Source organism: Agelaius phoeniceus, chromosome 1, assembly GCF_051311805.1.
Source record: "Agelaius phoeniceus isolate bAgePho1 chromosome 1, bAgePho1.hap1, whole genome shotgun sequence".
Classification (NCBI taxonomy): Eukaryota; Metazoa; Chordata; class Aves; order Passeriformes; family Icteridae; genus Agelaius; species Agelaius phoeniceus.
Genome location: NC_135265.1, coordinates 145,571,104 through 145,588,999, shown reverse-complemented (window position 1 = coordinate 145,588,999; position 17,896 = coordinate 145,571,104). Strand labels below are relative to the sequence as shown.

Genomic DNA, 17,896 nt, shown 5'->3' with positions numbered 1-17,896 from the left:
TTGGAAATAAAGTAGGATAAATGTGTGGATGTTCTTCAGCAATGTATTGTGCATTCATGGCTGCATATAGTACAGTCCATACAAGTCAAGTTTCAAAATTGCTTATAGATTATTATGAGGTAGAATAACAAGTGAAATATAATGTTTGGATTTTTGGTTACCTATTTCCTGGATGTGTAGTAAAAAAAAATATATATATAGTAAAAAAAAACCTCATCTAAAATATATAAGTAAAGTGAAATGTAAATGTGAAGTCAAATTTTGAAACTTGAATACATGTTGAAATAAAGAAGCTTCACCGGCATCACCAGAATAAACTCTCAACTGTTCTGATTGTAATTACAGTCTGGACAAATTCTAGGACTCTTGAAAAACTCTGTGTGTGTATATCTGTATAATATATGTATATAAAGTTATAAATGTGAAAAATAAAGTCTTAGTTTTGAAGAGAATTGAAGTTGTGTCTTAGAAGAAAAAGGAGCAATATTGTGATTCTCAGATATCCAAGCAAATCACAGGAGAGAGATAGAGAAATGCTGTAATGAAAGAATCTGCTTTTTTTTTTTTTTATAAAATAGCCACCTGATCACATTGATGTTCAAGTTTCTGTCTCAAAATCAACATGAGGACTTCCACTCATATGGTTCTGCTGCATGACCTGAGTCAGAGTGTAATGATGCTGGCAGAAATTGAGGAGCTTGATAAAACAGTGTGTTACTTAGGTATTCAGTGGTTGCTCCTGAAGCAGCAGGTCAGCATTCATTACTCCTTGGGTAAGAGGCAGCAAAGCCTGATGTGGCCTGAGTTTTCACCAGTCAGCTTCCATCACTGTGTGTATCCAAATCTTTAGGTGCATAAAGCTGGGCTTTATTATTGTGACAAATGGCCTGGTGGCTTATGATTAAATATACATTTCCCCACTTATATTAGTGCACTATAATCTCACTGATGGAAAATTGATGGATTAATGGAATTATTGAAGAACATTAAATGAATGGGATTTTCTCCAGTGGATTTGTAAAAAATCAGAAGTATTCTTACCAAATATTGCTTTGGCAGGGAAGCAGTTTGAAATAATAAAATTGAGGCTCTAGTTGTTGATAGTAAACAGGTTTTTTTGATGGAAAGAAGGAAATTGAAACTAGTGATTCCTGTCCAAATTGTAAATTCTGCCACCTTTAACCTCTTGAGAGCTGCTATGAGAGAAGTGAGAAGTCCTGACATTTTTGAGGTCTCAAAATGCAGCTCCTGTTCCACTGTTGCACTTGTTTCAAGGTGTTTATTTAGCATTATGGGCATCTGTAATGACCTTGCACATTTTTGTGGCATACCTGTCCTTTCATCAGTGAGAAAGGTATTACTGTAATCACTGCAAGTGCCTGGTTTCTGGAGAAGCACATCTTGACCATATTTGAATCCTGGGCTGGGCAGCAGTGCCAGTGCTGCAGCTTCATTGCAGGAATTACCATTGACATTGGCCCTGTCACAGGCAGTGTCACTTGTGGCCACCCTTGTGCTGCCCCCATGTCAAGCTGGGACAGATTCTGTTACCTTGTGCAAGAATTACCAAATTTTGGAAAATTATTATAGTTTATGGCTTTTGGAAAAAGTATTTTAGTGAATACTAGTGTACTTTTAATTGTGTAAAGCATCTGATCTTGTATGTTGCAAAATGCTCATATCCTAAGAAGCTTCAATTTTAAAAGAAACTGAGCCTTTAATACAGGCTTCTGATCCCTATTTATGTCTATTAATTATTGCTGCAAATGTAACTTAACAGCATTAAGTTGAATATAGCTAATTTTTGGAATCATATTTTGTGTCTGTTTTGTCAATTATTTATTTACATTTTGATTTATTTCCCTAAATCTCTCTCTCATATGCTACTTGCAACAAGAACTATTTCTCATTATGTTCTTTCCTATGCTAATACCAGCAGGATTAATTCCCTAATTCCCATGGGGATTTGAAGTTTGATTTTAACAAACAAGCTGCTGATTGTGGTGGTGTGAGCACTGCTGGCAGCACCCAGCTTTCAGGAGCCTCTGTGCTGCTCCCAACCACAACTGCCAGTTTTACCAAAGCACTTCTCTAAACTCTGTGACAAACTTGGTACAAAGTGAAAACCAATTGTAAATGCTCTGGATAAACCAGGAGGGAGTAATCTTCAGTATATGTTGGTTATGGTAGTAAGAAACTCTGCTGTAGAGAGGAAAGGTTATTGAGAAAGGAATAATTGAACTTCCCATTCTTTTCAATTTTTTTTTTGGTGGGATGCTGTCAAATGTTTTGCAGGTTATTGTTTCACAGTTATATTCAAAAACAAATTGATGTGCCCTCAAATACAGCTTTTTGCATACACTTGCAAAAATTAAAAGTTAACTTTGGACCTCATCTTTTTGAATGGAAATTCAGAATTAGCTGCTGTTGTGGAGGATACAATATAACTATCCTTTTAGTCAATTTAAAGATTACAAAGATTGGAAGATGTATTAAACTTTGATCCTGCAGTCCTCTTAGTTATTTTGTGAAGCCAATGTCATATATGCCAGGTTGCCTGGAATTTTGTTATGGTATTTTGTTAATGGATAAGACAAAACAACTGTATGCCTAAAAATAGTTCTTGCTTTCTCTCTATTAGTGTCTTTAGAAAGGAGAAACATTGTTTTAACAATGGGGGCTCTAAAATTTGTGTTCAGGGAACATGTTTTTTTAAATGAATAATAATTCTTGTTTCAAATTATTTGCTTTCTCTTTCCTCTATTGCTTTTGCCTTTCGTGATCGAAGTCTAGGAGAGTAAGTCAATGTTTTAATGAATTTGGGGGATGTTTTTTTTTCTGATGTGCTTGTAACAAGTTAATCCATTTCTCTTAATTGTTTCACTAGATCAGGCCAAAAGTTACTTCAGCTGACTTCATTCACTAAAACTCATGAATTATAAATATATTTTATTTGAAAAAAAAATTATCATTTGTCTTTCTTTATATATGTATTTCTATATATAGATGCATGCTATATTCTTTTGTTTTCTTTTTGAAATTTTATCTTTTGCTTATGAGGTTGTGCAATATTAAGTATCTGTATTCTAAAAGTCTTTTGTTTTGAGATGCATATTTGCATCAAAGGCCTAATGTATTAATTAAATCTTGAACATGCATCTAGTTCAAGATCACATGGTGTAAAATCAAGCTCTCCTATCAATGTAAAACACGCAGAAGGAGTTCTCCTTTTTAAATCTTTATGAATTTGTGATGTTGTAGAGAAGAAAAAATAAAATAAAGGTTAGGAAAGTTTACTGTGCACATCAGGAGAATATTAATGTTCTGTTTCCCTTTTTCAGGATTCACAGAGCAGGCAAGGAGGGTACAGTATGCACCAGCTTCAGGGGAATAAGGAATATGGCAGTGAGAAGAAAGGTTATCTTTTGAAGAAGAGTGATGGGTATGTTCTGGTAGCACATAATAGTGAAATCCTCTGCTATGTTCAGGCTCTAATTTTAACAGCTTTCCACTGTGGGTGCTTCAGGCATATTCTCCTATTGCACCTGCCACAAGTACTTGTGAGTTCCAAAGTTCAAGCCTGAACACAGCGCTGAATGTAATGTAGCAAATATGAAAAGCATGACAAGCAAGCATAAAAAATAGTCATAGTTAAAAGAAAGCTACTGTCTTTTATAACTCTCTAAAAGATGATTAAGATTTGTCACAAATCTCCAAGTTTCTTTTGATGAAGCGTTTAGTAAAATTTTGACTGCATCTGTTTGTTTCTTAAATCTAGTTGTCCCAAAATGATGATGATGATATTTATGTGTTTTGAAGTCACATCTACTTACTAAAATTGATATGATATTCTTATGTAGGTTAAGGAAAGTATGGCAAAGAAGAAAGTGCACTGTTAAAAATGGAATTCTTACCATCTCACATGCAACGGTAAGTTCTTTTTATACCTTTATATGAAAAAAATAAGTAACATTATCCTTTCCTGGTGAATCTGAGTTGCTAATATGCTATTGCAAAAAGAATGTTACTTCAGTTTCTGACTGTTGAAGTTTTGTGAAACTGTAACTTATGAAATGAATTTATCAGTAGTTTAATGAGAAAATGGCAAATGTATTGAACAGACTTCTCAATTAATACTTCAGATGGATTTGCTTCTAAGGCTAGTCATGATATATATGTGAGCCACATAATTTGGGAACTTGGGAAGTATTTGATATTAGGTTAGAGTCTACAGAGGAGTGAATGTGTTTAGTGTTTTGAGTGCTTTCAGTTAAAAGTTTGGAATGCTGGGCATTTTTGTTCACAGTGAGTTCTTGGGATCAGGGACAATCTGAAGAATTTTCCTAGGAATGCTCAGTCATGAGGTAGCACCGAGGGGGAGGCAGTGCTGAAACTGCCTTGTGGGAATGTGACATGAACCTGGTGGAAACAAGCACAGGAGTTGCTCTTGTTAAAGGAGATTGTCCCATTTCCTCACCTCTTTTCCACCTTTGCCCCAAATTCCACTGACAGCCCTCAATTTCCAAAGCTTATTACCTGTATAAATCCCAAATTCCTCAAAGAGACATTTAGTTATCATGTCTTAAGTGACTTAATTACAGCACAGAATAATAGTAATGGTATTTATCCTGAGTTTTGAAACTCCAGATCTTCAGCTTTCCAATTCCATTTTAAAGTTTTAGGATTATATCTTTGATTTATTTAAAATGGGTGGAAACTTGGAACTTGGGCATTGTGTAATGAAAAACTGCATTATAACTTTGCCCTTGTTGAAGAAATGCAATTAAAAACTATTAATATCAGCATATTGTAAATTTAAGGTTTTTATTTTCACCCCTTTCAGATAAAGTGAGATCATGAAAATTTTAATTTTGTTTAGATTTAGCAATGTGTCCACTTTGAGAGACCAAATCAGACCAGGTGATGCTGGTCTCCAGCTTTTTGAGGGTGGATATGTGTGCATGTCCAAGCTTTATGTAATATCATACATGCCCACTCCCAGAAAGGGAAAATAATCCTAAATCAATACATTTTTAAAATAAAATAAATTTTCTTTTTAGTCCAACAGGCAACCAGCTAAACTGAATTTATTGACCTGCCAGGTGAAGCCAAATGCTGAAGATAAGAAGTCCTTTGATCTGATATCACGTATGTAGCAGCTTTAGTACCATCTTGTATTAGTGGGATTTCTGAAAATGTCATTACAAGATGCTTTGAGTAGAACACGAGGCTAGAGCTCCAAGTTCAGGCCTGTATCCAGACACACACAGTGTCTCATGACTGTTCAGAGCCTCTCTTTCTGATGATGAGCAAATGGATGTAGAACCTTTCTCTATGTAGATGTGGCATAAATACTGTTTGTGACAAGCCATGAAATGCAGTATATGTGCTGCTCCTGGAGTTCAGAGAGATGTTTAACAGCTTTGTGGAACATGTGTTACTGTATCCACCAGGAAAGGGGAAAGACCTTTGGCTTTATCCTGCTTTTCAGTCATTGTTCTGCTTTTTGAGTGCTATTTGAGGGAATGAGGAAGACAAGGACACCCAATATCTTTCTCTCTTTTCCTACATTAAAATATATTTCTCTTTGTCTGAAAATTGGTAGTGCCTTTTCCTCTCAGCATTAAAGCTCCTGTGGTTCCCCTATTTCCTGTTTTGGTCTTGTACAGCAGGTGTTTGTATCCAGTCTGGTTTTGAAAACTCTTTTGATGAGTCAACTTAGTGTTTTCAGACTTCACATACAGACTATTAACCCAGAAACAGTTCCAACATTCTATATTGAAATGGACAGTCTAGGAAACCTTTGATTATGGGAGATAATAGCCACTTCATGTCTTCATCTGTTGGTTAGTAAAACAATTTTCTTGGCTAAACTGGAGGGAAAAACTACATAAAAGGAACAAATAAAGTTTGCCCTCTTCTCCTAATTATATTTCAGTTTTGACTTCTGAAAGGGTAAAATTTGATCCATGTGTTTATTTTTCTTTATTATTTCAACACTTAAGACTTTTAAAATACATAAAATTGGTGTGAATCAAAATTTACAGTTTCATATTCCTTTTTTCTTTTTATTTTTTTTTAATTGTTATCCATAGCCATGAATAAAGGATTAATGATGCATTTTAAGAGACATTGCTCTTAAGGCTTTAGCTGCCAAATAGGCTTTAGTACCAAATATGTAGACATTAACTTTTATCATGTCCCACATGTAAAGATGTATTTCTTTCTTTCAGATAACAGAACTTACCACTTTCAAGCAGAAGATGAGCAGGAATACGTGGCGTAAGAATGTTTACATTTTTTCAAGTTTATTTTGCCAATAGATTTGTGTAAAATCACACATAACAGTGGAAATAATTTTCTCAGCTAATGCATAAGTAGTGCCTACTGTCTCTTTTTTTCTGCTGTTATGGATTTGTAAATGTAAACTATTTTGTATCACACTACAGAGCTCCTTTAAAACCTAGTAATGTTAAAATTGAAACTAAACCAAGCCAAACTAACCAAAACCCCATTTAGACTGTTTATCCTGCCAGTACCAGTTTGTGTAGTGCTTGGGATGATATTAGGATTACATCAGATTATTAGGATTCAAATGAAATATTTTTAAATTGTTCTCAAATCTTCCCTGTCAATCCTCTTCTCAGTTACTTCTTTTCCTCTTGATCCTACCTTTTCCTTGAAAGTAAATATAACAAATAGATAAAAAATCTCCATGTGACACACAGAAAATATCTACAGGCAGTACATTTTTTCTTCTGTAGGCCTAGAAATAAATGGCAAAGCCCATCTCTGAGCTTTGTACTTCAGAATCCAGGAACTTGTTCCATTAATGCATGCTTCCAGTTAGATTCTTTCCTTTTAAACAATCTTACTTCCTACTGCATCATAATTATTTCCTGAGAACCATGTACCATTGGTTTTTCCTCCTGTGTCACCAGACGTGTGTTGTGCATGTAGTCTAATGTTCAACACCCAAAAGTGCAAGGAATAAAGTTAGTACTGAAGAGGAGACAGCAAAGGCTGCCTCATTTTTTTCATTAAATATCCACATTCTAGTGGAAGACTGGGTTGCTCCATGAGTATGTAAAGGTACAGGGGATGTTTGTAGGGTGTTGCACTTTTTGGGTAGTGTTGGGTGGCAGTGGCATTGACAGCTCAACCTTGGGAGCCATGGGTGAAATAAAAGGGCTGAAGAATTCCTTGTTGTGCAGCAATTTCCTTCTGGGCTTCCACAGCTTTATGTGGGCTCTTACAGTGCACAGCTGACTTGCTAGTCATGATTACTGCATTCATCCTGGAACTTAATTATTCCAGTAATTTTCTTAGTCAAGAAGAAAATACTATTATTTCTTATGAGTCATAAGTTTTTGGTACTCTGCCATAAATTAATTTTTTACTGTATTAGTTGGTTTAGTAGCTGAAGTGGTTTGTTTGGGTTTTTTTGTCTTAACACATGAGCAAGTTAGGGGAAAAATAAATAAGCAGTATCCTTCTTTTGAGAGGCAGATAAATAAATTTAGTTTAGCAGACTGCCTGTTGGACTGTTTTGAAATTCCAGGCATGTTTTATTTCCTATTAGAAGCACTGAAATTTTGTCTATCACTCTAAATTCATTGTTTTTTTCTGAGTGTGCAGCCTGCCAGGAAGGCCTGGTGACCAACTGGGCACCTCTTGATAAGCAGCACCAGTAATTCAGAGATGTCTGTCCTTGTCCTTGTGATGAGGGGGGAAGAGCTGCCACTCTGCTGCCTCTTGCTCTCACTCACAGGTGCCCCAGTGACAGTCCTGGACAGAGGTTCCTTTTCCCTGAGCACACACAACCAAAATGATTGCTCTGGCAGTTTAGGGAAATCTATATCAACTAACAGCTGGCTCAGTTGTGTTTGTTTGTTGTAATTACATCTAATAATTTTTTTAATTGTTACTGCTCAGTTGGGTTTTATTCAAATTCTGCCTTTTTAACAAACTAATCAAATTGTAACTCAAAAAAAAATTATAAACAAATGTCAGAATAAATGTTGTTTGTCTGAGTTTAATTATTATTTTACTTTCTGTATTTAACCAAACATTGTTACAATATTAGAAAGAAGACACCATTGCCTCTTATTTTTAACAACATTGAATTTCATCATTAAAAGTGCAGAAGAATGCCCTCTAGTGTGGATTTGTCTCATGTAATAAGATTAATGTACCTTCATTGTTGTCAGCATGTAAACTTTGGAGCAAATTTGTGCTCAAGATCTTTAATTTCTCTTTTATTCTTAAGGTTGATTTTTCAAAAATTTTAAAGCATTTTAAGCACTACTTCCTAGATTATTTTATGGACATAATTTTCTTTTTTAAATGTGCACAAAGTATATAATATGGAATGCCCATATATTAGTTCAGGCTCTGAATCTGTGTTCCAAGATTGCACATATAAATTTCCTTCTGAAATCCTTTAAAGCTATCTTTTCATTATTATTTTAGTGAGAAATTATGAATTTCAATCTGAAGTTCCCATTTCTGCATATTTCAGAAGACCAATGATTGCAGGACATTGTAAACATGAAATGCATTGAGGACACTGCCAATTTACAACATTTCTGTGTTAAAAACAATAAATATTTGCAGTAGATCTAAAATAATCTAAAATCACTTTACTTCTGAGGTTTTATTTTTAACTTGCTCTTTTTTCTAAATTGGCAACACTGCATCTGCAATGTGCTTGGTCCTTAGTGGAACTGCTTTCCCCTCTGTACCTCCACATGGAGCACAGCAGCTGCTGAGAAGGGGTTTTGTTTGTTTTTAATTAAAACATTATGTGTAAGCAACAACTTGCAGAGTGATTGGGAGGGGAGGAAATATTGTCTGAGATATCATTAAAGAGTCTTGATTTGTTGCACTCAGCTGTTGCTCCTAAAGGTTTATTTTGGCTCTTGGTATCGTTACTCTCCTGTCATCCTTCACCCCCTGGTTGCCATGGCAGTTGTCATTTTTTGGGCTTTACAGTCTGACTCTGATCAGTGCTCAGAGACCTGCATTTAAAAGGCAACTAGACATCAACACATACACCAGGGTGCTTGCTGTTTGCTCTCTGAAGAGAAAAATGCACACTGGAGAAAGCAAGGGTTATCCTTTTCTCCAGGAAGGAGACTTTAGGAAGATTTTGGATACCTTTTAAAGCAGTTAAATTTGCATCTTAATTGCCCCTTTCTCTTCCACAACTTCTGCTTATTTGAGGAACCTGAGAACTTGGCCTTAAAATTGTTCACCAAAGGGATGTTAGAATTAAGATATTTCTCTCTTTTCATTCTTACTTATCTTTTCTCAAATCTATCCTTTTTGTCTCTCACTTTTCCCCCTCATTCTCTCCCACAATACAGTCCTTCCCTGTAGTCCCACTAATATTTTGTTCCTGGCAAGATTTCTACAGTTTATAGATGAACATGTATTTGCAAAAATGCAGATCTTCATTAAGGTCTTTATCTTGTGCTAGATGGATATCAGTGTTGACTAACAGCAAAGAAGAAGCATTAAATATGGCATTCCGTGGAGAGCAGAGCACAGGTGAAAACAGTTTAGAGGATCTGACAAAAGCCATTATTGATGACATACAGAGATTGCCCGGCAATGAAGTCTGTTGTGATTGTGGCTCACCAGGTATCTCCATTTGTTCATGTCATCATGCTTCATCGTGCTTCTTGTTGGGAGCAAAGTAATTTCTTCAAAGAAGTGTTTGTAGAGTGCAAACTCATTTTCTAAGTGATGTTTCTCAGTCTTCAACCTGTTTTTAAAAGAACAAATATGACTTTCCTACGTTAGTTCCATTTAATTCACTAAAATATTTTTGTGTGTTGTCTGTGCTTACTTCCAGCAGTTCAAGCCCCTCTGGAGTTTGAACTGTTCTTGTTGCACTGTGTCTAGATGCTTGTTGCACTTGAATGGAAGTTGCTTGGCATCACTGATCCTGTGCATGCTACTAAGTAGAAGTGAGTAATATTTAGACAATGCTTGTGGAAAAATTGACCTGGCCAGGATCTTGCTCTGAGGCTTTATCTTGGCATGAGACTACTGGAATTGCAGCATCGTTTTCAGAGGTGGAATAAGTAGTCTTGTGCAAAGAATGAGACACAGAGTTGAAATCCTATCAGATAATATCTTCAGAAGTACAGAGTAACAGGTCAGTTATGTGGCACTCAGAGCTTGAGAAGGGGCAGCTGGTCACAGTAGGACTGAGCTGGTGTTGCAGCTTTCTCATCAAAGGGACACTTCAAGAAGGTGATGCTCATTTGGAACTGAGTAGATAGCTGCAGATGCTTGCTGATGCAGAACTGATCCAAATTTGAAATAGTTAGATAAAATTACAAACTGGGATATAATTATGTCAAATCCTGGAACCAGTTCATTCAATTATTTCATTATGTAAAGCTATAGAAACTTCAGATTACAGTTCTCATTCATCTTTTAATTTGTAATAAAATTTTAAGCTTCTGTACTCCAGCTTGCTGCTTTAAAACTCTTGGCTTAATGCTTCAGCAGTTACTATTTAAAGTCAAGGAAGTGATTAATTTGTGCACAAAGTATGTCTGAAGCTTTTTCTTTTCCTTAAAAACTGGTCATGCTTCCTATGTAGCATTTGTAGTATAAAATCTATTCTAATATTACATGCAGATCTCCTCCATGACACCATTTTTAAAGTTTTTTTTTCCTGGGCTAGCCAGCATTCCTCAAATTTTCTATAACATTCTGCTGTTTTACATACTGGAAAGCTATGATTAATCTTTCATGAAGGACTGTTTCAAGTTTAAGAAGGAAATTTTAAAACTTCAGAGGTTGTCAAATTTAGGAGATCTGTTACTTTTAAAAACAGGAAGTACTTTGTACAGAAAACAAATACAAAATGTATTGAAATACATTCATGCAGTATGAATGAATAAGTCTAAACTCAATGCCTTTGGGTCTGTTCCTAAATCTGAAATACTGCATTCCATTGGTAGCAATTTGTGGTTAAATTAGAGTTTGGAGAAAAGTATGGAATGTTCTTAGTTTTTCATTCTTTGAAACATTAAATAAGGAGTCGTTTCAGAACACATCTCTTACCACCATTGCAAACCTTTTCTTGGACTCTTATTAAATACTTTGTTTTCCAATTGTGCAGATCCAACATGGCTTTCAACTAATTTGGGCATTTTAACCTGCATTGAGTGTTCTGGAATACACAGAGAAATGGGTGTCCATATTTCTCGAATCCAGTCTTTGGAATTAGACAAATTAGGAACGTCTGAACTCTTGGTAAGTTTCTTTAATTTATATTGGGATTTTTTCAGTCAAATGTTGGCATATATGTAGAAGCACCAAAATGTACAAGTTACCATTAATCTTTTACAAGGAATGTGTTTTTGCAGAATTTTTTTATATTTCTGTAGATATTTTACAGGTGCACAGTTATATATTATATTATTGGTGTTCTTGTCACTTCTCATTTCACGTCCTGAGGTCTTGCAAGAATGAGTTTTGACATCCATTGTAATTAGTGCCATCAGAATTTTGCTCTCAGTAGCTGATCTTGACCCAAAATCACAGCAGTCTAAAAGCTCGTGTGATTTAAAATATGAAGCTTTGACTTGGCAAAGGAGAATTACTGTTGCTAATTCTGAAAGAAAAGTATTGGAGGAATCTTAATTTGATGGATGAAATCATGTGCTATTGAAGTTATGAAAGGAATATGATGTGAGAGTAACAAAAAAAAAAAAAAAGGAAAAAAACCACAAAGGAAAATATAAACAAGTAAAAAAGAAACAGTTGCAGTAGTTTTATATCTCTAGCTGTGTTTGGCCTGAAAGAAGGCGCTTGTTACAGAAATTTTGTAAAGGAAAATTGATAGAAGATGTAAGGCAGATCTGGATTTGGATACAGGTTCAAATTTATCACTTTCTCTCTTTATAAAATATTGAGGTTTTTTTGCCAAGTTACTAGGAATCTAAATCAAATGTTACCAAGCGTGAGCTTCAGTAGGACTGAGCTTCTTCCCCAGAGCAGCTTCCTGATCAGTGTACCAGCACCATTTCACTGTTCATGCTGCTGGTTCCTCTTTCTGGTTTCATGTTGGAGGCAGATTGTCCTGAAATGCAAATAATTTTGTGACTGTGAAGTCTATTGTACAAGTTCTGGCATAATAGAAGCATTTTCTTTCTTTTTATTTGCTCTGTATCTGCATGTAATCATTGGGTTTTAATTTTTCAGTCCTGTGTTTTCCATCTCTTATAAATAGTGTGGAAAATGCACATTGATAGTCCTGTTGTTAGGTTGCTGTTAGACCCCAAAAGTCCTCACTTTATTTATTCTTTTTCTTATTTCAGCTGGCCAAGAATGTAGGAAATACTAGTTTTAATGATATTATGGAAGGGAACTTACCTAGTCCTTCACCTAAACCCAGTCCATCAAGTGATATGTAAGTACTGAATCTTTCAACTCTAAGTTTTCTGTGGAATATATCTGTGGTGTAAAGTGTCTTAAACAGTAACCAAGCCAGGGGAAGGCATGAATAGCTGGGCTAGAGGTTTTTATTCCCACTGTGGAGCTTCCTAGAAGTTCAGTTTCTCTAGTCACATTTTACTACCTCAGCTTCCCTGTGTAGAAAACACTTTGTTTGGGTTTCAAGGTGCATATTTGACTCTTGAATGGTTTTGAGTTTTGTAGTAAACCCTCAGATGATAAACACAGTGGAGTAAATGGCACTAGCTCTGCTTTTTCTTTGGTCTTTTTGGTCTTAGTCCCCACAGTCAGTGTAATTTTTGTATATAACAAGAAGACAGGATAAAGTTGACAATATTCCATATTTGGGGCTTGTTTGCAAGCAAGACATGCAGTGTAACAATAAATAACACTTTTTATCGGGTAGTTTTCTTCTTCTCTTCTCAGCTTCCAAGTTAGGCAAGGTGATTTTAAATTATAATCACTGACCCATTTTTCTAAAAATTTCTGAAGCAAGCTCTATTTTCACACCCCACAGGACTGCACGTAAAGAATTTATCACTGCTAAATATGTAGATCATAAGTTCTCTAGGAAGACTTGTGCATCTGCAGCAGCTAAACTGAGTGAATTACTTGAGGCTGTCAAATCCAGGGATTTACTTGCACTAATTCAAGTCTATGCAGAGGGGGTAGAGCTAATGGAGCCACTGCTGGAGCCTGGACAGGTAAGCTTATCAGGTAAACAATATTTTAAATCATGTGTATTTGTAAAATGCCCAGGATCTGGGACTGCTGCTTTAGATGATAAAACAAAAGAAATGACAGGTGAAAATGATGGGGTTTTTCTTCCTTTCCCAAATGTTGCATCCTTGTGGGGAGGGAAAAGAGCACTTTATTTTTCATCATCAATTGGTCTAAAGGAGTGTGAAATGCAATAGTCATATCATACACTGTTTTGGTGCCACTATAGTGTGTTGAAAAGGAAACTGTGTTGACTTTTAGGAAAGTCCCAAAGACCAGAATTGATAGCCCAGAGTCACCTGGTACCACATACAATATCATGCCTGCTTTTAAAATAGTGGCTGGAGGAACACATTACTGAATGTCTGCAAATCTCTGTTTACTGTAGACGAGGAAAGAATAAATCTGATGACTTCATAGCTTCCTATGAGACATTTACAGAAATACAATTTCTTTCAACCTGGAAGATTCCTTTGTGTGTGTGTATCAAGATATGAGTACTGGATCTTCCTTCTGAAATCAGTTAACAGTTTTTGGAAAAAGCAGTCCAGGTTGACCTCAGTTAGCCATGGACAAATGTTAATCATGAGCAAAGTAACCTGTTTTTATTGATGATTGATGCCATGTAACCACTTGCTTAGCTGGAGATATGTCAGAGAAAGTTTTCAACAAGTTGTGTGAAAATAGCTAAGTTGGCAAAGGACACAGTGCCTGTGTTCAGTGAAAGGGATGAGTTCAGTGTAGTCTCAGCACCTGAGCTATCACAGAGTGTTTATCATGGAAACACATTACAAATTCTCTGACTGCAAGGTCAGCTTTCTGTATTTCTCATCCACAGCAGTTTCCACAGAATTAGCTCCTCAGTCTTCCCAGCTGTTACAGGCTGTGATATCTAGAAAGGTATGAGCACCAATTGAAATGTGGTTTGCAGTTAGGACATTTGTAGCAACATTCTCCTCTGTAAATTTGCTGAGGTTTAATAAAATAATATATTTTTTAATTAGGACTTTAATTATAAGTATATATACTGTAATATGCTTTTTAATTGTCTTTTATGATCAATGGGAGTTAATCTAAATTTAGATTTCATTAACTTCTCATGCAACTTTTAAATGGAAATAAATAGCATTTCTGTTTCTATTTCAATTGATTAATGCATGTGATATGTATAGAAAATAAAGTATGATTCAATTCAAGCTAGACAAGGAGGAACCCTCTATATGGGGGAAATGCCCCATGCACCAACTTTGTGCTGGGAACCACCAACCTCTGCCTGAAGAAACCTGGGGGTCCTGAGGGACACCATGGGCCAGCAGGGTGCCCTTGTGGCAGAGGTGACAGTGGGGACACGTTGCCATCATGTGAAGGGCAGGGATCCTTCCCTGCACTCAGCACTGGTGAGGCCACAGCTGCAGTGCTGTGCCCAGATCTGGGCTCCCCACAGCAGGAGTGACTTGGACATGCTGGGGAGAATGCAGGGAAGGGCCACAGATGTGTCTGGGAGTCTGGAGCACCTGGAAGGGCTCAGAGATCTGGGGCTGTTCAGCTGTGAGGAGGCTCAGGGAAATCTCATCATTGGATGGAAATACCTGCAGGGAGGGTGGAAAGAAGGTGGAGCCCAGTGGAGCCCAGTGATGGGACCAGAGGCACTGGCGCAGACTGGAGCACAGGAGGTGCCCTCTGAACATCAGGAAACCCTTTTGTATTGTGAGAATGATCAAACACTGGCACAGCCTGCCCAGGGATATGGAATCTCTGTCCTTGGAGATATTCCAGAGCCATCTGGACGTGGTCCTGGGAAACTGGTCCTCAGTGGTCCTGCTTGGGCAGAGAGATTGGTCTACATGACTTTCACAGGTCCTTTCCAACTTCAACTGTCCTGCAAATCTGTAAGACTTTTAATGTATGTGGGACTGTGATTTTTGTGATGCTGTTTTTGTGGGAAAATACTGTTGTAACTTTGCTTGGTGCTCACCAGGCTGTTGTAAAGTAACAAATACTGCAAACTTATGCAGTATTCCTTGACAGGATCCCTTTCAGTTACTGGTAGCTAAAATGGTTAAAGACTCCTCAGGGTTGTTCCATCCAGCTGGGAAAAGTGAAAATTGGGTTTAGGAAAGCTGAGATCTCAGGAAGTGTAATGCCATTTTCCTTTGAAGCACGTGGTGTCTTTTAGAGATGAAAAAGACAGTAATGGTTTTCATCATAATTTCCTAATATTTTTCTTTTGAAAGACCTGTAAAGAGTGAATGAGATGTATCTCATAGGTCTGATATACAAGCTCTGCAGAAATAAGACAGAAATCTAACTTCTCTTTGCATGTGTTTAGGAGCCAGGTGAAACAGCACTTCATTTAGCAGTCCGGACTGCTGACCAAACCTCTCTCCATCTGGTTGACTTCCTTGTACAAAACTGGTATGGATTGCTGACTTTTCATTCAATTGTACATGACAGTTGTGCATGTTCAGAGTTATCCTGGCAGTGCCTTGGATGGTGTTTGCTCATCACTTACAGTCTTTCTCCTTAGATATGTTTCAAAGGAGAATAGTTTAGTGCCTTTGAGTTGACCTTTGTGCTCCTGATCAGTAGGGAGAGGGAAAGATGTGTAGATTAAAAGCATTGAAAGCAGTTACCTAAAAATTGGATTAAAGGAAAAAGTCTGTAGTGCATGAGAGAACCTTGATTTAGAGCACATGACAACATGAAGCCATGCAAACAAATAGTTCAGGTACAGGAGGGATGGCAGGTAAATGTTCCAAATACAGGACATGCAAAGGAACTGTAAGAGTAGAAAACAAGGATCATTCTCAGAAAATTATGGACAGATGCTAGATTGACCTTGAAAAAGGTGTTCCAATAGCTAATAAACTGTATTAAAACTATTGAGAGCATAAACTTAATTAGTAATTTTCAGCATCTAGTTTTCTGGCTGAGTTGTTCTTTGTTGTCAAGGGATGTGTTCATAGAAGTAAAAAACCTTCATGAAAAGTGTGAGTGCTGATTATAGGAGAGTGTTATTAAAGTAACAAATGAAAAATAACATTCCAGTATTTTCCAGATGTTTGAGATCATAATTTGAAAAATGTTTTAGAAGCCCAAATTACTATTTTCACCTTTATTAAAGGATTTTTTTTATTTTGGATGATTATTTAGATGAAGCTTCCTAATTTCTTCAGACAGCTATAACTGTGTGTGTGTTTCTGTCTGCTATGTGGTTTTTTGTGGCAGTCTCAAATTTAAGAGCATCTTTACAACCCTTTGGGCTCTTACTGTCCAGTATGGGTAACACTGGGAAAAGCTGTCATCTCCTGAGCTTTGCTTTCCTGGTTTATGAAAATATTTTATTGTTCCCAAAATGTCAGTAACAGTTTTTGAAAAACCTGGGTTTAGAAGTTGAAAACTGGAGGAAGTACAGGTTTTAAAAAGCCCTGTGAGCCCCTTTGCATGTCTGTTTTTTCCTAAGTCAATGTGTTGTCCTTACATTCCTTCTTACAACTCTTTTGTTCATTCTCACAGCTGCCCTCTTGATAGTTCCTTGACTGCATGGGATTTATTAACCTATTTTAACTGTATCAGAATTATTCAGATATTTCTGTTGGGCTAATTTAGCATGTTTGAGAAAAGAATTACAGTGAAGTAACTGGCATGACCTTAGAGAGGTCTGAGTCTCTGAGTTTCACATCTTTAGTTTTTTGAATGAACATCTGTAGATTTTCAGTCCTTCTCAATCACAACTCAGGTATTTCCAGTGTCCTTGGAAGAATTCTTAATAGTCTTTGAAAGTAATGCTTGATTTAATTTCTTTTTTTGTCCTACTTCATATTTGTCCAGTAAAGTTTTTATTTATATGGATGCTAGATCTGAAGTGAATAGCACAGTTACTATACTCTTCTTGATTGTTTGTTCGTTTTTATTTTTTTTTAGTGGAAACCTGGACAAACAAACAGCACTGGGTAATACAGTTCTACACTACTGCAGTATATATAATAAGCCTGAGTGTTTGAAATTGCTTTTAAGGGGGAAGCCAACTATTGATTTAGGTGAGTTCATTATTTAAAACCAGGAAATACAGATTTCCTAAAATTTCTTCCCATTATTTTAGCCACTTTTGTTTATTTCTCTGTGGTAAGTAAACTTCTAAAATAAAACTGTGGTAGAAAGATGAAGACTTTGTCAACAGCAAGCATAAAGGAAACATTCAGTTTCCTAAGGAATTGAATTCTTAGAAGATAATAGTGACAAAAATTTCTAATATGAAATACTAATGGCAAACCCTAAGCAGAGTTCCGAGTTCTGTTTCTGACCCATTTAAAACTGCTTGGAATTTAGGTTCATTGTTTATGCTAGAACTTAAATGTCTAATTCCACTCTTTGGTATGTGGGCTTCATGTGCACAGCACTTAATTCTTCTGTTGATATCAATGGCAGCTGGTGCTGTGGTTTCATCCAGCACACCCCAGCCAACACTGCCACTGATTAGGGAGGGGAGACCATCCAGAGAACAAAAGATTATCCTAACTGAGCAAACAGAGATTCTATTTTCAGTTAAACTTTTGGAATGCCATTATAACAAATGGTCTGATACAGGTACAGCAAGTCTTACTCCTGTCTCACAGGTAGGTGCAAAGAGAAGCTGAAAGGCAGCTGAGAAAGCTGACCCCATTTTTCCTGAGTTAGGAAGGCATCCCATTAATCC

At 36.5% G+C, this 17,896-nt stretch overlaps 1 protein-coding gene across 3 annotated transcripts in view; it reads left to right on the top strand.

The window, feature by feature from the left end:
* Positions 1–17,896, top strand: part of ASAP1 (ArfGAP with SH3 domain, ankyrin repeat and PH domain 1) — a 113,359-nt gene that overhangs the window by 63,847 nt on the left and 31,616 nt on the right. For 2 of the 3 annotated variants that reach the window (XM_054631493.2, XM_054631501.2), the window contains 10 exons: positions 3,342–3,442; positions 3,861–3,930; positions 5,061–5,148; positions 6,234–6,282; positions 9,482–9,645; positions 11,144–11,277; positions 12,345–12,436; positions 12,998–13,184; positions 15,530–15,615; positions 17,125–17,240. In XM_054631493.2, the coding sequence (XP_054487468.1) occupies positions 3,342–3,442; positions 3,861–3,930; positions 5,061–5,148; positions 6,234–6,282; positions 9,482–9,645; positions 11,144–11,277; positions 12,345–12,436; positions 12,998–13,184; positions 15,530–15,615; positions 17,125–17,240 (1,087 nt within the window). The remainder of the gene's footprint in view (positions 1–3,341; positions 3,443–3,860; positions 3,931–5,060; positions 5,149–6,233; positions 6,283–9,481; positions 9,646–11,143; positions 11,278–12,344; positions 12,437–12,997; positions 13,185–15,529; positions 15,616–17,124; positions 17,241–17,896) is intronic. The other variant, XM_077189024.1, reaches the window with a different exon arrangement.